Source organism: Terrapene carolina, unplaced genomic scaffold, assembly GCF_002925995.2.
Source record: "Terrapene carolina triunguis isolate 2854851 unplaced genomic scaffold, T_m_triunguis-2.0 Scaffold132, whole genome shotgun sequence".
In the NCBI taxonomy this organism is placed as follows: Eukaryota; Metazoa; Chordata; order Testudines; family Emydidae; genus Terrapene; species Terrapene triunguis.
Window position 1 is genome coordinate 7,272,820 of NW_020664483.1, and position 17,828 is coordinate 7,290,647.

Sequence of the window (17,828 nt, forward strand, 5' to 3'; positions counted from 1 at the left end):
TTTCTTCTCTGCAGCCCTATGAAGACAGTTTAGAGCCATTATATATACTATGTACACATTAAAACAAACATTTAATTTTAAGTATTACAAAAGAGCCACCTTGTAGCCCTTCATTAAAAATAAAATACCCTTCCTGTTTCTTTTTCAGCAATTACTGTAAAGCAAAATCTCTAGATAATTTTTAAAGCAATGAGTTCACATTTGGCTGTAAAGAGGAAAATTAAAATGTAATATGCTTTCTTACCAAACCCAGGATCAGGCCAATCAACAGGGTGGATAAAATGAAGATTGCATAAGAACCCCAGACATGAATTCCAAGAGTGCCTGTGAAGTAGCTGTGAATTTGCTGCAAAAGGGGAAAAAACAGATTTAATATGCTCGTATTACATATACTTAGTACTCTGCGCTGTAAGAAAAGAAGGCTAATTATTTATTCTAAAGCCACCACCCATTCTGTAAACTGTTCTTCTCAAGTTAATTCCCAATTGAGACCTTTCATGCAACAGCCACTATTTACATTACAAGAATCTTCCCCCTTTGCCCTCATGCTCTTCCACACTATACTTAAGCCTACTGATACTGTAATTCTTAGAAGACATATGATAAAATCATAGTGATAAAATCAAACCATTTGTTTTTCTTATTTAATAATTCTACATGTAAAAGCTGTTTCAGGAAGGAAACTACAATTTTTCCTTCCTGTAATACTTGCAGTGACTAGTGCTACAACATCAAATCTTCCTGAATTGAAATTTCATATTGGCTCCATCACTAATTTACAGTGCAATTTCCACACTCCACTTATCATACTGGAAGGGACAGAGACAGGGCCTACATTTGTAAGAGGGCATATGAGCAAAAATATGTACTCAAGTTGTGCATGCACTTTTAAGGGTAAACCTAATGCTTTATATTAAAGAAAAGAAAGCCATGTCATAAGGAAATAATTACATATAGTGATCTCCACATTACTGACTTGAATCTCTTTCACTCTCTTCCCTAGCTCTTGTAGCGCACAGTCCTGTGACATCTACTTTTGCTCAGAAACCAGGTAGCAAGAGGACAATATTAACAAATTTAAGGCTTCAGATTAGCCTAATGATCTGATCCCTGTGCTCAGCACTATCATGCAGATCCATCAGTGTTAGCAATGTTAGGGGCCCTAGTAAAACAAATAACAAACTTCATTATGTGATCTGCTCATAGTCCTGCAGCAATTAGCATCACAAGGACGTTTACAATTCAGGGGACTTCTACCCCAATTTCTAATCAACATAAGAACTGCCATAGTGCTTCAGACCCATAGTCATTACCCTGTCTCAAACACTGGCTGGCAGCAGTACTTCAGAGGAAGGTACAAGAAACATTATAATACATAGATGTAGGATAATCTACAGTCCTCAAGAGAAAGCCTCCTTCTAATCCCTTATAGTTTAGACTGGCTTTAATGCAGGAAATAAAAAGGTTTTATATTCCTTCTGAAACCTCTCTTTTTTTAAAAAAAAATATTCCATAAACTCTGGATATTCTTGTTATCCATCCAAGTGTCCAATTCAACTTGTACAATGCACTGATGCACAACAGTGTGCCAGTCATTTAACCACTGAATCTTAAAAGTGCCCTCCTGTAAAATGGCATAGAAAAGATTTGCACCAACTAAGAAAGGAATGAGAAGGAGCAATAAGCTATGCCATTCACTATTCCATCCCAGGGCACAACTAGAGAGTAGCTCAACCTGCCTTCGTGGCATTCAGCTGCTCAGCCTCCCAGCCCTTCAGTTCACTCTTTTAATTTGCTGCGAAGCCCACTTTTCTGCCTCCCTTCGTTAGGGGTCGCAAGTTAATCTGGTATATGTGGCCTCTCCTTCAAAGGAAGCTGAAGCCCACTGCTTGTGCTCTAGTGACACACTTATGAGCTGTTCTGTACTTCATTACAACTGCATGCTTGATAGAGCACTCTGATCAACCTAGTTTTGCTTGATTAATAGAAAGCAAGTACCATGGGACTTAGGGAAATCAAGGATTCTGTTATCTTCAACCTTTTAGAAAAAACCTGGTTTGTTCATAATACCATGTGCATTAGACTCACAGGGAGGAAAGACTCATGTTTCTGAGCGCTCAATGTATGTGTATTTGTGCACTGGATTCTGCCATCCCATCTTCTAAAGGGTGCTCTTTAAGCAATATTCCCATCTGCCATCACCTGCCTTCCCACCCATGCACAGGGCTTAAGAGTTTGCCACCTCCTTACTCACCTACCAAATTGGTGGGGAGGTAGAGATGGCAGGGGCTCAGAATTTCTCCTACTAGCTCTATTGGGGAAGCGCCTCTGGGGAGCATGTGGTTGTGTGAAGATTCCACCCCACTGTCCTTTGTGGTTAAAGTTATTTAGGTAGATGCCAGTGGACAGAAGCAAGAACTAAAAATGGGCACTGTGGCATCCAAGGGCTGATCAGAAAGAGGAGTTAGGAACATAGCTGAGGTATGGGGACGGCTGTGGGAAGGACTATGAATGATCTGTGCAGTTTTCTATCATTTAATTTATATTTTCCAAGACTACATTCAAACAAGCCTAAAAATTTATTTTTAAAAAACACCGTCTAGGACATAAAAGGGTGTCCATCCAAGACTCTGGACCCCTTGTCATTATTCAGCATTACAAAAGTTATCACCCATATCCCAAACAACTTCACCAATTTGCAAATAACCCAGAGTCTTCAAAACTTCAAATCCAGCACAAAATTCCCACAATGCCTTAAATCCTACCCCTACACATCTAACCCATATATAATTCTCCTCCTCAAAGGCCCAACAGATGGACATGCCTTGAACATCAACAAATTCAGGTCATTTCAGAATGACCCAGGACGTAGGTGAGGGGATGAAATCCGAAGGTACGGGGCCCTCATCATGGAGGACACCTTGGTACAGCTCCATCCATTACATCAAGGAGACTATAGTTTGAACATCCCCAATAATGGCAGTTGTGACAGTATTGGCAGTTGTGAAGCAGACAGGTCACAGACCATTTAGAGCTTCCTAGGTCAAAACACGCTTTAATCTCCACCCAGAAGCCAAACAGCAACCATTGAAGATTACAAATTAGAGATGTCATGTGACCTCATAAAACCTTTCACTCCAGCAGGCAGCTGCCTTCTTCAGGGTTGCCGCTTCTGAACAGCCTTAAAACGTAGCCCCATACTACACTATCCTAGATTAAAAAGATGTCTGAACGTTTAAAATTTCATAAGACCAGATTCTACAACTTTTATATTGAACCTTCAGTCAGGGAATTTGGCCTATAGTAAATAAGTAAAATGAGCCACCCAGTTCCTAAAAGCACTTAAAGGTACTCCTCTGAACTGAGGACAACTGAGGACACATTCAAAGTTTCTAAACTAAATCAGTTCAGAGGAGATATTCCAAAAATAAATGTTAAGACTTCTCCAGAAGTGAAGAATCTCATTATTCAAATCTGCACCTATAAGAAGTCAGATTTAAGTAACGTAATCTTAAGAAAAACATTTCTCTGGCTAGACACCAAGCATGAGAAATTCTAGGTGGAAAACATTTGTTTTTAATGACCCTAGAAAGATGGAAGTCTAAGATAGGCACATACTAGAAAACTATTTCCAACATTAACAACAGTGTCACTACTGTAATTCCAAATTCATTTCTATTTTCTTTTTCAAGGTTTTTTACCTGTAGAAATAAGAATGCAAGACAGGCATATGAAGTAGATTTATAGAACGTACTGCTGAAATATTAATAAGGGTTGGAATCCAATAAAGAAAACACAACCCTCCTCAGAATGACTGACAGACTAGGAGCACTTGACAGATAAGCTGTGTATTCAGTATAAACAAATCTAAGGCAATGAACTGAGGGACAAAGCAGCAAAAGGCCACTATATCCACAACAGGTCAAATACTAGAAGTACACAGCAGCTGATGGATTAAGGGGACAGAACGTGTGATACCCTTGTGAAAGACAGTACAATTCTGGAATGTTTAAATGCTTATTCTGACAAATAAAAGGGAATTATTCTAGCAACATAAAAATTACTGAGGCTACATTTAGAATGTTGCGCTTACTTCTGACCACCTTATTTTAATAAGGGCATTACAGAAATGGAGAAAACACAGTATGGGACAGCCAGAGAGTTTGAAATGGGTTAGTAATAATGGGATAAGTTTAAATGGTTATAAAAAAGGCTATAAGTTACAACAGAAAAAAGGACAAGAAATTCTAAATTTGAACTTGGGTTCAACTTGGGTTATATGGAAGTGATACTCCTAGCTTTGTATGATTAGAGAAAGATATGACACTAAAATAAGCTCATGTATAAAGTAATTCTTTCTGGCCATGGTGCAGAGGGCCAACACAAGACCCTCCAAAGACAAAGCAGTCTCATAGACTCAAACTTTAAGGTTAGAAGGGACTATCATGATCATCTAGTCTGATCTCCTGAACACTGCAGGCCACAGAATCTCACCTATCCATGCCTAAAATATAAATATTAAGAAGAGAATCATCTAGAGCAGTGGTTCCCAAACTTGTTCCGCCGTTTGTGCAGGGAAAGCCCCTGGCGGGCCAGGCCGGTTTGTTTACCTGCCGCGTCCGCAGGTTCGGCTGATCGCGGCTCCCACTGGCTGCAGTTCGCTGCTCCAGGCCAATGGGAGCTGCTGGAAACAGCAGCCAGTACGTCCCTCGGCCCACGCCGCTTCCTGCAGCTCCCATTGGCCTGGAGCAGTGAACCGCGGCCACTGGGAGCCGCGATCGGCCAGACCTGCGGACGCGGCAGGTAAACAAACCGGCCCGGCCCGCCAGGGGCTTTCCCTCAAAAAGCGGCGGAACAAGTTTGGGAACCACTGATCCACAGAATGTGATGGCATCCTCGCTCCACTGTGAATGCAAAATATATTCTGCAATATGGTAGTAATCAGACTATAACAACTCCCTGTACCAGTACAGAATTAATTTTAGGCTGGCTCATTTTATTAGAGCTGCTAACCAATATTAAGATAACACTGAACAGAGAGTACCCTTTGGCATTGATCATAATCTTATCTATAACCTTAAAATGTCATTTTTGGCAAACAATTCATTAGCGGGTCACGATTTCTGCCTTCAGTTAGAAGGACACAGAAATACATCAAGGGCATAGCCAGACACAATAAGAAAAATGTAAGTTATATATAAGGTTGTTAAATATTTGTTTAAACATTGTTTGACATACTTTTTCCTCAGATCTTTAACGCTGTAATAGTGGTTAGTGTTACTTACTCTGATCCATCCAGAGAAATGAAAAAGACCTGCCATTCCATGCATCCTAAGAAAGAAAGGGACACACTCTAGATAAGATTAAGAGTTTGATGCATGACATACCGTACAAGTTGAATGAAAACTGATGGAAGAGATGGATGTACAATTTCCAACATCCATCACATCCAGCCGTTCACACCTTCAAACAGAAATTTATATTGCCCATTAGTGAACATAGGGTGAAAGTCACCCCGCCTGCACTTAGCCTGAGTTAAGCCAAGCTTTGTAGAGGGCACTAAGTAGAGGCTTGGGAGAAGAAATTCAAACAGACACAGTTGTCCACATTCATTCAATAGGCCAGAACAGCCACTACTGCCTTTTTGTAACCCCCATGCAGGGCACAGTCATGGATCCTGTGGTTCTTCACCAGCCCAGCCTCAAAGATACACTAGCCTATTTGGAGTAGGAGAGGCTCCTTATACTTGTAGAATTCCTATAGCCTTCCCAGCTCTTAAGCGGCGCAATAGGGCTTATGCTGGGGCTCTCTACACCCCACGTGAATTTCACTCATGATGACTAAAGGACTCTCTTATGCTACGGTAAAAAAGGGGTCCAATACAAATCTCTGATTCATTGTTTCATCACCATCTCGAACGGCAAAAGTGTGGTTTTCCCTTAAAGCAAACTCTATGTAAAGGCAGCAGGTTACAGGAAAATACCTTATTCTAGCACTACGTTTTATCTCCTACCATTCAGCAACAAAGAAAGGAAAACTGCACAAAATGTACTTGCTAGTCACTTAACTATAGGGATTTTTAGTGAGTCCAAATGGCACATGTGACCAGAAGTCATTACATGGCAGACCTGCATAACAAAACTGTTTCATTCCAGTACTCAGTGGACATAAAAACTGCCATTCCTGTTAATAATAATGCTGAGCAGTTATGCTTTTCACCTTCAAAGAACTCTCTGTATTTAAAATGTACAAATCTTAAAGATGTCAAGGACTGAATAGGCATGGAAAATAAACTGCTCACACACCAAAGGGTCAGGGCTGAGGCACCATAGCAGGGTAGCTTGCAGAAGCTTAGATTGCCAAGACCTATGCTATGCTTGTCCAGTGGACAAGGACTTCAGTCTTTAATGGTATCAGTCTAGCACTTTTTATTAGTAACATCAAAAACATTTATTTTTAAGTTAAAATTATACTCTAGTTACATTATAGAAGATGGGGATTTCCATCCAGCTACGGGCTCTACAGCTTCCCATTTTCTCTCTAGGATATAGCCTCGAAGGTCTTCCGACGTCCTTGAGCCACGATATCTGCGAAATACTCCATCCTTCGCACTGAGGAGCACAGATGCATGGTAATTACAATAATGCCCCTTATTATAAGAAACTGCCTCTGCAGCCAAAATGAATTACCCATCGTAAGAGGTATTGGTGCCACTTATGAAGCTTGACCTGCACTCCAACAAAGAGACCCTCAACGGTAAATTAGGGTTCCGAAAAAATTATGAATACTTCACTTCATGAACTCTTACAAACTAAACAATCCTGAGGGATTAAACATATTTTTAAAAAGAACTATACCCACATATACACACCATTATGGCAGCGATTTTCTGAGAAACCTAAAAAAGTTGGGATTCCAAATCTCATTCAAATTCAATAGAATTCAGGCACCTGACTTCCTCAGGCTCCTCTAAAATAGCCTTTAGCTTTTTTATTTTTTAAAATTAGTTTATTGTAATAGACCTAACTGTGTGACATATTATTTATGTGCATTTATCTGAAGGATTCTTACAACATAATGGAGCGGAAGGATGGGGGGGTGTACACCTTACAATCTCTTCCCTGAATGTTTTTAATTATGTTATGCATAAACAAGGCATTTACAGACACTATTTTTCTTGGAAACAACCTCAGGTGAGGAATTTACCTGTGTTATCACAAACAAAAGTTTTAGCCCAAAGCTTGAATTACATTTCAGAGAATTAGAGTGTTCTCTTTGTCCATTCATACCCCCATTCTGCTTTCAATTATACCAGTTTAAGACCAAAGTTGCAAGCAGAATTTGGAATGCGCGCGCACACACACACAGTATGTGCACACATTAGATAGAGTTATTTTTAAGTTCCATACATTTAAAAAAAATCTAGTAATAAAAAATCCAGTACTACATATATGCAGTGCGAGCAAGTTATTGTTGAGATGAAAACTCAGACTTCAGTCTCCTGATATGTTTATATTTGCAACCTTAATGTTATATTAACATTCCTATTTTTCCTGCTCAAATAATTCCCTTCAAACTTCATGATTACATAAATTTTCCAAGAAAATTCTCACTTTGGGATGATATGGTCACAGTAAATCTCAACTCAAAATGAAAATTTCTAGGAAAACCACGAGCAAGTGAGAACAGAGGAAAATCTTTGTGCAAATTTAAACTACAGTATAGCATTAGTTGGTAAAAATGCAGTTAAAATTGTCTTTAGATTAAGAAATAGCTTATTTAAATTATATTAATCTGAACTACATATGCAGAGCAAGGCTATTTTGTCTTGGAACCAAAAAAAAACTTTTAAAAAGATATTTTAAGCTCTAAAATGTATTTCTTCAATTTAAAAAAAACAAAAAAACAACTATAGCAGCTATCCAGGGTTCTGGATGCTTATCCCATAAATTAAAACACAAAACAGACAGACACAGGACTACTAATAGCAATAAACATTCATCCCACACCCTCCAACACCCTTAGCAGAGAAGGAAAATAAACTGCAAGTCTTGTTCTTAGCCACTGCAACAGCTAATGCTCTGGGGAAGGTGAGGAGAATTATGTTACATAACATATACTATGCCAGAATTATGTTCCACAGGTGGTGGCTATCAACAACAGTATGTAAGGAATCATTTTAATTTGCATCTGTTCACAGGCTCTGCATGATGCTTCATCGGTATGGAAACTGACAGCTTTGATTCCTGTATGATACAGACTTACTGGTAAATAGTAGGAAGTGTGGTGACAAAAAAACGGCCACTCAAACCTGGTAGAGAGAAAAAAAAAAAATACAAATCACATTTGTTCAGCTCAACTTCTGAAAAATAAATTTCTATTTTGATTTTCTAAAGATACCTATAAACATTTGTCTTCTCAGAACAAAATGTGAACATGAATGGGGTTATCACATCTCTAATAAAATGTTTAGTTGTTTTGTTCTAGAGACTACCGCAGTAAATCCATGACAACGCTATTCAATATAAAATATTGTCTAGCATAATAGCAAAAAAATTATGAAAAACTGTTACTTACCTTATGGTAACTGATTCTTTGAGAAGTTCTGTCTGTGTGGATACCACTCTAGATGTGGGCATGTAAGATCAGAATCTTTGAATAGCAGCATCTGTTGAGCTGTGCCTGCGACATTCATGTGCTTGCCCCCTCCCCATCCCTACCCGAGGGCATAAAGTGCAGAGTGGTTGCAACTGTCCCTCAGTTTACTTGCTAATTTAGAATCACAGTTAACGAACACTCCAAAAAAAGCAGAGAGAGGGTGGGTGGGGGGATCCGGCGGATGACAACATCTAAAGGTTACTAGTTACTAGAAGTTAAGTAAATGGAGGTTACTTACCTGTAACAAGATTCTTAGAGATGTGTAGTCCCTATCTGTACCCAACATGTACCCACCCACTCTGGAGGAGGAACACAAGCTAGTTGGTAACAAAGAGCAATACAATCCAAAATCCATTTTGAAAGTCTCTGAGCCGATACAGCTTGATTACTCAGCTATGGAAATAAATACTTTAGGCATCTTTCTAATATCCTTTGTTCTTTGCAGATAAAAGGCCAAAGCCAGTTTATCAAGAGAATGCAGCCATCTCTCCTCATATGAGGCATGTGGTGTAGGAAAAAAATAATGATAAGTAGATGAAAGGTGACTCATATGAAACTCGGAAACTATTTTAGGTATGAATCTGGGGTGGGGACAAAATAAGACTTTTTTTGTTACCTTCTCAAAGAGATGTTTTCTGAGTCTCAGTTCCCAACCCTCATGAGTTCTGGGGAAGGGGTGGAGGGAGGGCAGATGCTGCAGCCTGCAAAAACATTAGCCTCACCCAAGCAATAGAGGCAGCATTGATGTTCATCGCTTCCCAAAAAGGAGTGAGACCCCATAAGACACAGTTTTTGAACTCCGAAACCCTGGGCATAATCCCAGATGTCTTGGGGAGAAAAAGCCCCGGGGCGGGGAAGAAATGGGGGAAAGCTATCTAACTATACTATGCTGGACTATACTATAAAGACTACTAAAGCTACTAAAATTACTAAAAAACTAACTATCATGCAATATGTTACAGCTATGATGCAGTAAAAAAGGTGCTGAGGACACCAAAGATTCTAACTCAGACCTTGCGGCGGTAAGAAGGAACTGGACAGGTGTCAGCCCGCCCCACCGTTTATGCCCTCGGTTCAGAGCACAAGGAGAGCTACAGCACACATGCGTGCCAATGGACACGGCTTGCAAAAAAAATTCTGGACTCAGGCACATGGCACACATGTGTATACCATGTGTGGAATATGCATGCGAACCATCACTCCAAGAAGAACCATTTGTTCTTAATATGCATCAACGGAGATCCCTCTCTCCCGGTGACTGATGAGCAATGCCGTTATGGAAGGTGGAATTGTGCAATCGTAGCTGCCAGTAAATAAAGTGATTTTAACACTGTCCTACCAAATCTGGCACCTGATCTTGCAGCGAAGTCAAGGACATAGTGTTTAAACAAAGTGGCTATCTTGCAGATCTCTGATATGGGGATGTTTCTAAAGGATACAGAGGAGAAACTGTGGTTTAGTGGAATGAGCTTTGATGCTTAGAGGAAGAAGCATTCAAGCCATAGATAGATACACTGGGTAATCCAGTTTGATACTCTTTAGAAAGAAGTGGCCTGCCCCTTAGAAGCACTACTTTTGGCAACAAATACAGGGAGCTTACCTAAAGGACTTTGTTCTATCAAAATATTATAACAAGGCTCTGAAAAAGATCCAAAGTGTGAGGTTTTGTTTCCCCTGGAGAGGAATGGTGTTTTGGAATGAAAGCGGGGAGATCAACAGACTATTTTAAATGGAAATCTGACAATTTTGGGAATAATATTTTAGAGGGGAATCTCAACATCTCCTTATCTCTGTGGAATGTTGTGTGAGGATCATCAGCCAAGAGCGCTTGAAGTTCACCTTCTGGCTGATGTAACAACAATAAAAAAGACCATCTAAAGAGTAAGTTGGTGTAAACAGCATTCACGAGAAATTCAAAAAGAGATTCCATGATGCTCGTAAGGACAATATTAAGATCCTACATTTGAGGGGGCTCTTTGGTGGGTAAGTATGAAAGCTATAGAAACCCTTTGAAATCTAGGGTGAGAGAAGACAGAATATGACTGGATAGGATGGCATGAATAAATAGCTGCAAGGTGGACCTGAATGGAGCTAAATAAAAGTCCAGAGTGTTTCAAATGTAGAATACAAACCAAGGATTTTAGGTCTGGGAGCCTCCAATGTATCACGGTTGTGCTGGGCTACCCAACTTGAAAATCTGTTCCACTCAGAGGAGTACATTATCATTGTAAATAGCTTTCTGCTTGGCAGAAGGATTTCTCGGACTTACAGTGAATCTCTCAGTAGCAGTCAACTGGAGAATATCCAGGCTATCAGGTGTAGCAATTTTGCTTCTAGGTGAAGTACTTTATATTAGTTCTGTGATCTGTCTGGACAGTTTGGAAGTGCGACTGGAAGCTGAGTAGGAGGAGACTAAGATCTAGCAACCAGAATTTTCTTTGCCAATATGGCACTATCAAGATAAGGACAGATGCATCCTGTCTGATTCTCCATATCACGCAGGTTATCAGAAAGATCAGTGGAGAAACACACAATACTGTGATTCCACAGCATGATACAGGCATCTTTCAAGGATCCCAGGCTCATGAATCCTCTGAAGCAAAAAAGACCAGACACTATTTTCTTTGGTGGCAAACAAGACTATAATAAGATTCCCCATGGATGTTTTTATAAAATATATGATCTAGGAATTATTTTGGGGAAATTGTATGGCTTATGTTACACCACAGGTCAGACTAGATTATCACAACTCTTTTGGCCTTAAAAATCTATAAATCTGTGAAATACAGGCATGATGATGAAGCTCTTCAGAGATCATTTGTTGTTGCTGATGGATTTCCTGCTTCGGAAGTCCGTCTCATTCTTACCGGCTCCTGGGAAATGAAGAGCTATTAGAACTACCCTGGATTGTTGGCACCATGTCCACCATTTCATTGCCTCCAGGCATTGGAGTGATGAACAAGCACCTCCATAGCTATTTACTGTTGTGTCTGAGAGAACCGTCCAGTGGAATTCTATAAAACAGGCACAGCGTAGCAACCTCCTCTATCATGAAGTCAGCTGGCACGATTAATGCTGCTATTATCGGTGCCTGTGCCAAGACCAGCAATTGCCAACATTGTCAGGTGCAGGCCCCATGAAGGTCTGAGCCAGAAGTTAAGCCCATGTCACTTTCCCATCATATGAGTGGTCTTAATGTTCCATCCCAAGAGGAGAGCAAAGGTTTACGCTTCTTTGGGAATGAGAAGATTGGCACGAGGAATGATGTTCTGACCTCCTTTGTTTTAGTCAGGAGGCACTACTGGTCTTTGGTGCTAGCCCATACGCCCAGGGGGGCTCGGCAGTCTCAGATCCTTATCAGACAGCATTGGGGCAGATCTTTTGTGGGTATCAACCTCAGGGGTTGCATACTGGCTAACAGGGGCACCAGCAGACTGGGATTTAGAAGTGACTAGTCCCATATTGGAAATTGATGTCCATTCTTCATTTCTGAGGTGCCTCTCTTCAACTATTGAAAAACGTACTGAGTGTTCCAGGCTTTTCTTGTTTTGGCTGACAAGATCAGCAAACCGAGCAGCAGCCTGGTACATGGCTCTCACCAAGACAAAGAAAGGTATTGGTTTCGACAGTCTGTGAGGGCAATGGTTTTGTCGCAAGAGGAACACAGGTTTGAAGCCTGAAGGCTTCAAATTTGCTATTTTAGGATTATGATAGTGGCACAAAGTACCATGGAGAAATTATTTTTTTTTTTTTAAAGGAGGAATTTTGTTCGGAAATTAACCCTAACTAGGTGAAGACATTGCAAGAGAAAGGAAAAATTCTGTTATGGGCAGTAAGAGGGAACCAAGGGACGTGTGGCCACTCTGCCCTTTATGCCCTCAAGTGGAGGAGAGTAAGCACAGACAAAGCCCAACAGAGATGTCTAGTCATTCAAAGATTCAGATCTTGTGCATGTCCGGCACATGTGCTTCTAGAGTAGTATCCACATGGATGAATACTTCAAGAAGAAATTACTGATTCTGCTATCTCTAAACTTCACTATCATTCATTAATTCAGGCATGCAACTTCACACAGGTCTATAAAATTTTGCTACAAGGCAGCCTGGCAGGAAGCCAGGGACAGTAGCAAGGGGCCCTAAATGCCAACCAGAAGGTACAGGGCCTTATGTGTAAACGCCAACTCACTTGTATATCCCCCAGGCTTAAGGATCAAACTTCTGCATCCCCACAACTCCCTGATCTTGGCAAAGGAAGTATTTGGAGAAGCATTTTGCTTTGTTTATTCTTAGCCAGCACTTTATAATAATAATATATAATATGTGGAGATATACCTATCTCATAGAACTGGAAGGGATCCCGAAAGGTCATCGAGTCCAGCCCCCTGCCTTCACTAGCAGGACCAAGTACTGAATTTGCCCCAGATCCCTAAGTGGCCCCCTGGGTTTAGCAGGCCAATGCTCAAACCACTGAGCTATCCCTCCCCTTTGGATTTTAAAAACTTTGGATTTTAAAAATATGTTTGGGGGCGGGGGGTTAGGTCTTGTTAAATGATGCTTAAAATAAGGATTCTGTGACTCTTGCATTACCCTAGACCAGTGGTTCCCAAACTGGGGTTCGTGAACCCCTGGGGGTTCGCAAAATGTTACAGGGGGTTCTCGGGAAAAAATTCACTAATGGCGGTCAGAGCCGTCCCTAGGGATCCTGGGCAGCAGGGGGCCAGCAGCCTGGAGCCGCTGGACTTCCAAGAGCTAAGCAGATCAAAGCAAACATAGCTATCACACTGAGGAGATTTAAACTTCAAGACTCCTTATAAGAAATGGAAAGGAAGGTGGATATTTTTTGCTATTTTTAAAATTAAATAGGCAGCTAGTATTGTTTTTAAAATTATTATGAACAATTTTAAGCTTTGTTGTAATGTGCATTGTTTGCCTGGACTGCTCAAGACCTGAATGCTTGTGTAGGAGGAACTCTTTGAGTTGGCTTCTTAAATGCCTTCATGCTGTTTCACATCGGATACTCCTTGATGAAACATAGGAGCCTTGTCTTATAACAGGCTTATTCAAAGTGATACAAGCTACGAAAGTGAGATCTTGGAAGAGTGTTGCCGTTTTCATAATGTAATAAAAATACTGTAATGATAACTAATAATTAATAATAAATAGTATGTAATAAGCATGTCATAAAAACAAATTTTATATTTCCAAGATCACGGCTTTTATAATTTATGCCCAGGTAAAGGAGAAAATCCCTGGAAATATTCATTTTTAGGAGGGGGTTCGCGAGACTTGACATTTTAGTGACAGGGGTTCACAGGTTGTTAAAGTTTGGGAACCACTGCCCTAGACCAAAATCTGTGTTAAAAATGAGATGCTAAATGGGTCAACTAGAAGTGAAAATTCAAATACTGCAACAATTTTGAAGGGCTTTTTGGGTAAGAGGGAATCAGAGTAATCTCATATTAATCAACCAGACACGGCACTGAATTAAGAACCTGCTGCTTATTTCACCTCTAATGTAAGACCAAAAAAAAAAAAGAAGTGGGAGAGGAACAAAGGAAGGAAAAGCAATTAGATTAAATAAGGAGGAAACAATGTGAGATGTAAAACTATGTATTACTTGTTATCGAGGGATCTAATTCAATCTGTAGCACATCAGAACATTTAAAAATATAATCACTGAAATGGAAAATGAAATGGAAATTCACTTTCTGGAGTCACTGAACTTTTTTTGATTTACCAAGTTGCATTAGATTAGCTGGAAATTTCTACCTAGCAGTACTTAACTCCTGGTGTTTCTATTATCATCATCATCATCATTAAAGGAACTTATAACTCTCCTTCATGCTTAGTAATTCCATTTTTTTCTTAAATATAACTGGTGTTTAAACAGATATTAACTTTTTCACATCAGTTGCCAGATATTCTGTTTTATCATTTTAGATTAGTGCTACGGGATTTTATTTGATCTAGAGAAAAGATTTTTCAAAGTCATAACAATAAAGTAAAGCACTGATATGTCAAATTATTCTACACCACCATTTTCATTATATCTGCATACTAACACTTCCCATTATAGTAGTATAAATTTCTAGAACAAAAGAACGGCCATACTGGGTCAGACAGATGGTCCATCTATCCCAGTATCCTGTCTTTTGACAGTGGCCAATGCCAGATAATTCAAAGGGAATGAAAAGAAAAGGGAAATCTTAAGTAATCCATCCCTGTTGTCCAATCCCAGCTTTTGACAGTCAGGGGCTTAGCGTCACCCAGAGCATGGGGTTGCATCCCTGATCATGCTGGCTAATAGCCCTTGATGGACCTATCCTCCATGAACTTAGCTAATTCTTTTTTGAACACAGATACACATTTGGCCTGCATAACATCTCCTAGCAATGAGTTCCATAGATTGACCATGTGTTGTATGAAGTACTTCCTTTTGTTTGTTTTAAACCTGATGCTTATCAAATTTCATTGGGTGACCCCGGGTTCTTGCGTTATATGAAGGGGTAAACAACACTTCCTTAGTCACTTTCTCCACACCATTCATGATTTTATAGACCTCTACCATATCCCTTCTTAGTCATCGCTCTTCTAAGATGAACAGTCCCAGTCTTTTTAGTCTCTCCTCATATGGAAGCTGTTCCATACCCTTAATCATTTTTGTTGCCCTTTTGTGTACCTTTTTCATTTCTAATGGATGTTTTTAGAGATGGGGCAATTAGGCCTGCACATGATATTCAAGCTGTGGGCATATCATGGATTTATATAGTGTCATTATTGTAATTACTATCTTATTATCTATCCCTTTCCTAATGGTTCCTAACATTATTAGCTTTTTTGACTGCAGCTGCACATTGAGTGGACATTTTCAGAAAACTATCCATAATGACTCCACTTTCTTGAGTAGTAACAGCGAATGTTGACCCCATCATTTCGTATGTTTTCCAATGTGCATTACTTTATATTTATCAACATTGAACTTCAGTTGCCATTTTGTTGCCCAGTCACCCAGTTTTGAAAGATCCCTTTGTAACTCTTCAGAGTCTGCTTTGGACTTAGCTATCTTACGTAACTTTTGTATCATCTGCAAACTTTGCCCCTCACTGTTTACCACTTTTTCCAACTCATTTATGAATATGTTGAATAGCACTGGTCCCAGTACAGATCCATGGGGGACACTGCTATTTACCTCTCTTCAGTCTGCAAACTGACCATTTATCCCTACCCTTTGTTTCCTATCATTTACCCAGTTACTGATGCACGAGAGGACCTTCCCTCTTATCCCATGGCTCCTTACTTTGCTTAAGAGCCGTTGGTGAGGGACCTTTGTCAACGGCTTTCTGAAAGTTCAAGTACACTATACCCACTGGATCACCCTTGGCCATGTTTGTTGACCCCCTCCAAGAATTCTAATAGATTGGTGGGCATGACTTCCTTTTACAAAAGCCGTGTTGACTCTTCCTCAACATATCGTGTTCATCTATGTGTCTGATAATTCTGTTCTTCACTATAGTTGCAACCAATTTGCCTGGTACTGAAGTTGGGATTACCGGCCTATAATTGCAAAGTTTGCCTCTGGAGCATTTTTTAAAAATTGGCATCACATTAGCTATCCTCCAGCCATCTACACAGAAGATGTAAGTGATAGGTTACATATCACAATTAGTAATTTCACATTTTAGTTCCCTCTGAGCTGTTGGGTGAATACCATTTGGTCCTGGTGATTTATTACTGTTTAAATTATCAATCTGTTCCAAAATTACCTCTACTGACACTTCAATCTGGGACAATTCCTCAGATTTGTCACCTCTGACAAATGCAGAGAATTCTTTGACTGATGCAAATAATTCATTTAGTTTCTCCGCAATGTCCTTTTTTTCCCGGAGAGCTTCTCTAGCATCTCAATCATCCAGTGGCCCCACTGATTGATTGGCAGTCTTCCTACTGCTGATGTACTTAAAAAAAATTGCTGTTAGTTTGTGTGTTTTGCTAGTTGCTCTTCAAATTTTATTTTTTGGCTTGCCTAACTATACTTTTACACATGACTTGCCAGAATTTATGCTCCTTTCCATTTTCCTCAGTTTGACTTCCAATTTTTAAAGGATTCCTTTTTGCCTCTAACCATTTCTTTTACTCTCTTGTTTAGCCATGGTGGCAATCATCCCAGGAGACATGCATAAGGCATTCATGCAGTAAACTTATTAAGTTTGTAATGAATGATATGACCATTAACATGTCTACTTTTCAAAGGCACAGATGGGAGGTAGGTGCCTAACTCCCATTGACCAGTGGGAGTTAAGCACCTGAAAACCATTTAGGCCTTGAAAGTCTCCCTCACTATCCCTAAGTATTCCCGTCCCTATCCAATTACCCAATCCATCTGAATGGAGACTTTTTTGGGGAGAGCAGGGCAAGGGCATTGACAATTTCTTCCCCACCTGTTGATTACAACCAAGTTCCGACTTCCAACAATGATCTTTCCCAGCACACACCTTCCAGCCAAGAAGTGGCTCCACTGACATGGGCAAAGCCCCCAGTATGATTGCCCCTATGATTGAAAAATACTTCAACTTAGGTTACAACCAAAAACTGACTAAACTAAAGTAACCTTAACAGGTCCCTTGCAAAAAACTTTCTAGAGCACAAAAAACATGGAAGCCTATGGTCAACTGAATTCCCACATGGGGCACACGGTAATCGTAAACTTATCTACTAAAAGAAAAATCAGATGATAAACCATAGAGAGCCAAAACCACTTAGGCTACAGTAACTCCTCGCTTAACATTGTAGTTATGTTCCTGAAAAATGCGACTTTAAGCGAAATGATGTTAAGCGAATCCAATTTCCCCATAAGAATTAATGTAAATGGGGGAGGGGGGTTAGGTGCCAGGGAAATTTTTTTCACTAGACAAAAAATTATATTATATAGATACACACACAGTATACATTTTAAACAAACAATTTAATACTGTTCACAGCTATGATGATTGTGAAGCTTGGCTGAGATGGTGAAGTTAGAGGGTGGAAGAGGGAGGGATATTTCCCAGGAAATGCCTTGCTGATAAATGAGGAACTAGCACTCAGCTGAGCCCTCAAGGGTTAACACATTGTTGTTAATGTAGCCTCTCACACAAGGCAGCACGAACAGGAGGGAGGGGAGACAGCATAGCA

The 17,828-nt window shown here is 40.0% G+C and overlaps 1 protein-coding gene across 2 annotated transcripts in view; it reads right to left on the minus strand.

The window, feature by feature from the left end:
* TMX4 (thioredoxin related transmembrane protein 4) overlaps positions 1-17,828 on the minus strand; it is a 54,325-nt gene that overhangs the window by 17,215 nt on the left and 19,282 nt on the right. For both annotated transcript variants that reach the window (XM_024192883.2, XM_024192882.2), the window contains exons 3-6: positions 8,266-8,311; positions 6,483-6,611; positions 5,286-5,331; positions 245-346 (exon numbers count right to left, since the gene is read on the minus strand). In XM_024192883.2, coding sequence (XP_024048651.1) covers positions 245-346; positions 5,286-5,331; positions 6,483-6,611; positions 8,266-8,311 — 323 coding nt within the window. The remainder of the gene's footprint in view (positions 1-244; positions 347-5,285; positions 5,332-6,482; positions 6,612-8,265; positions 8,312-17,828) is intronic.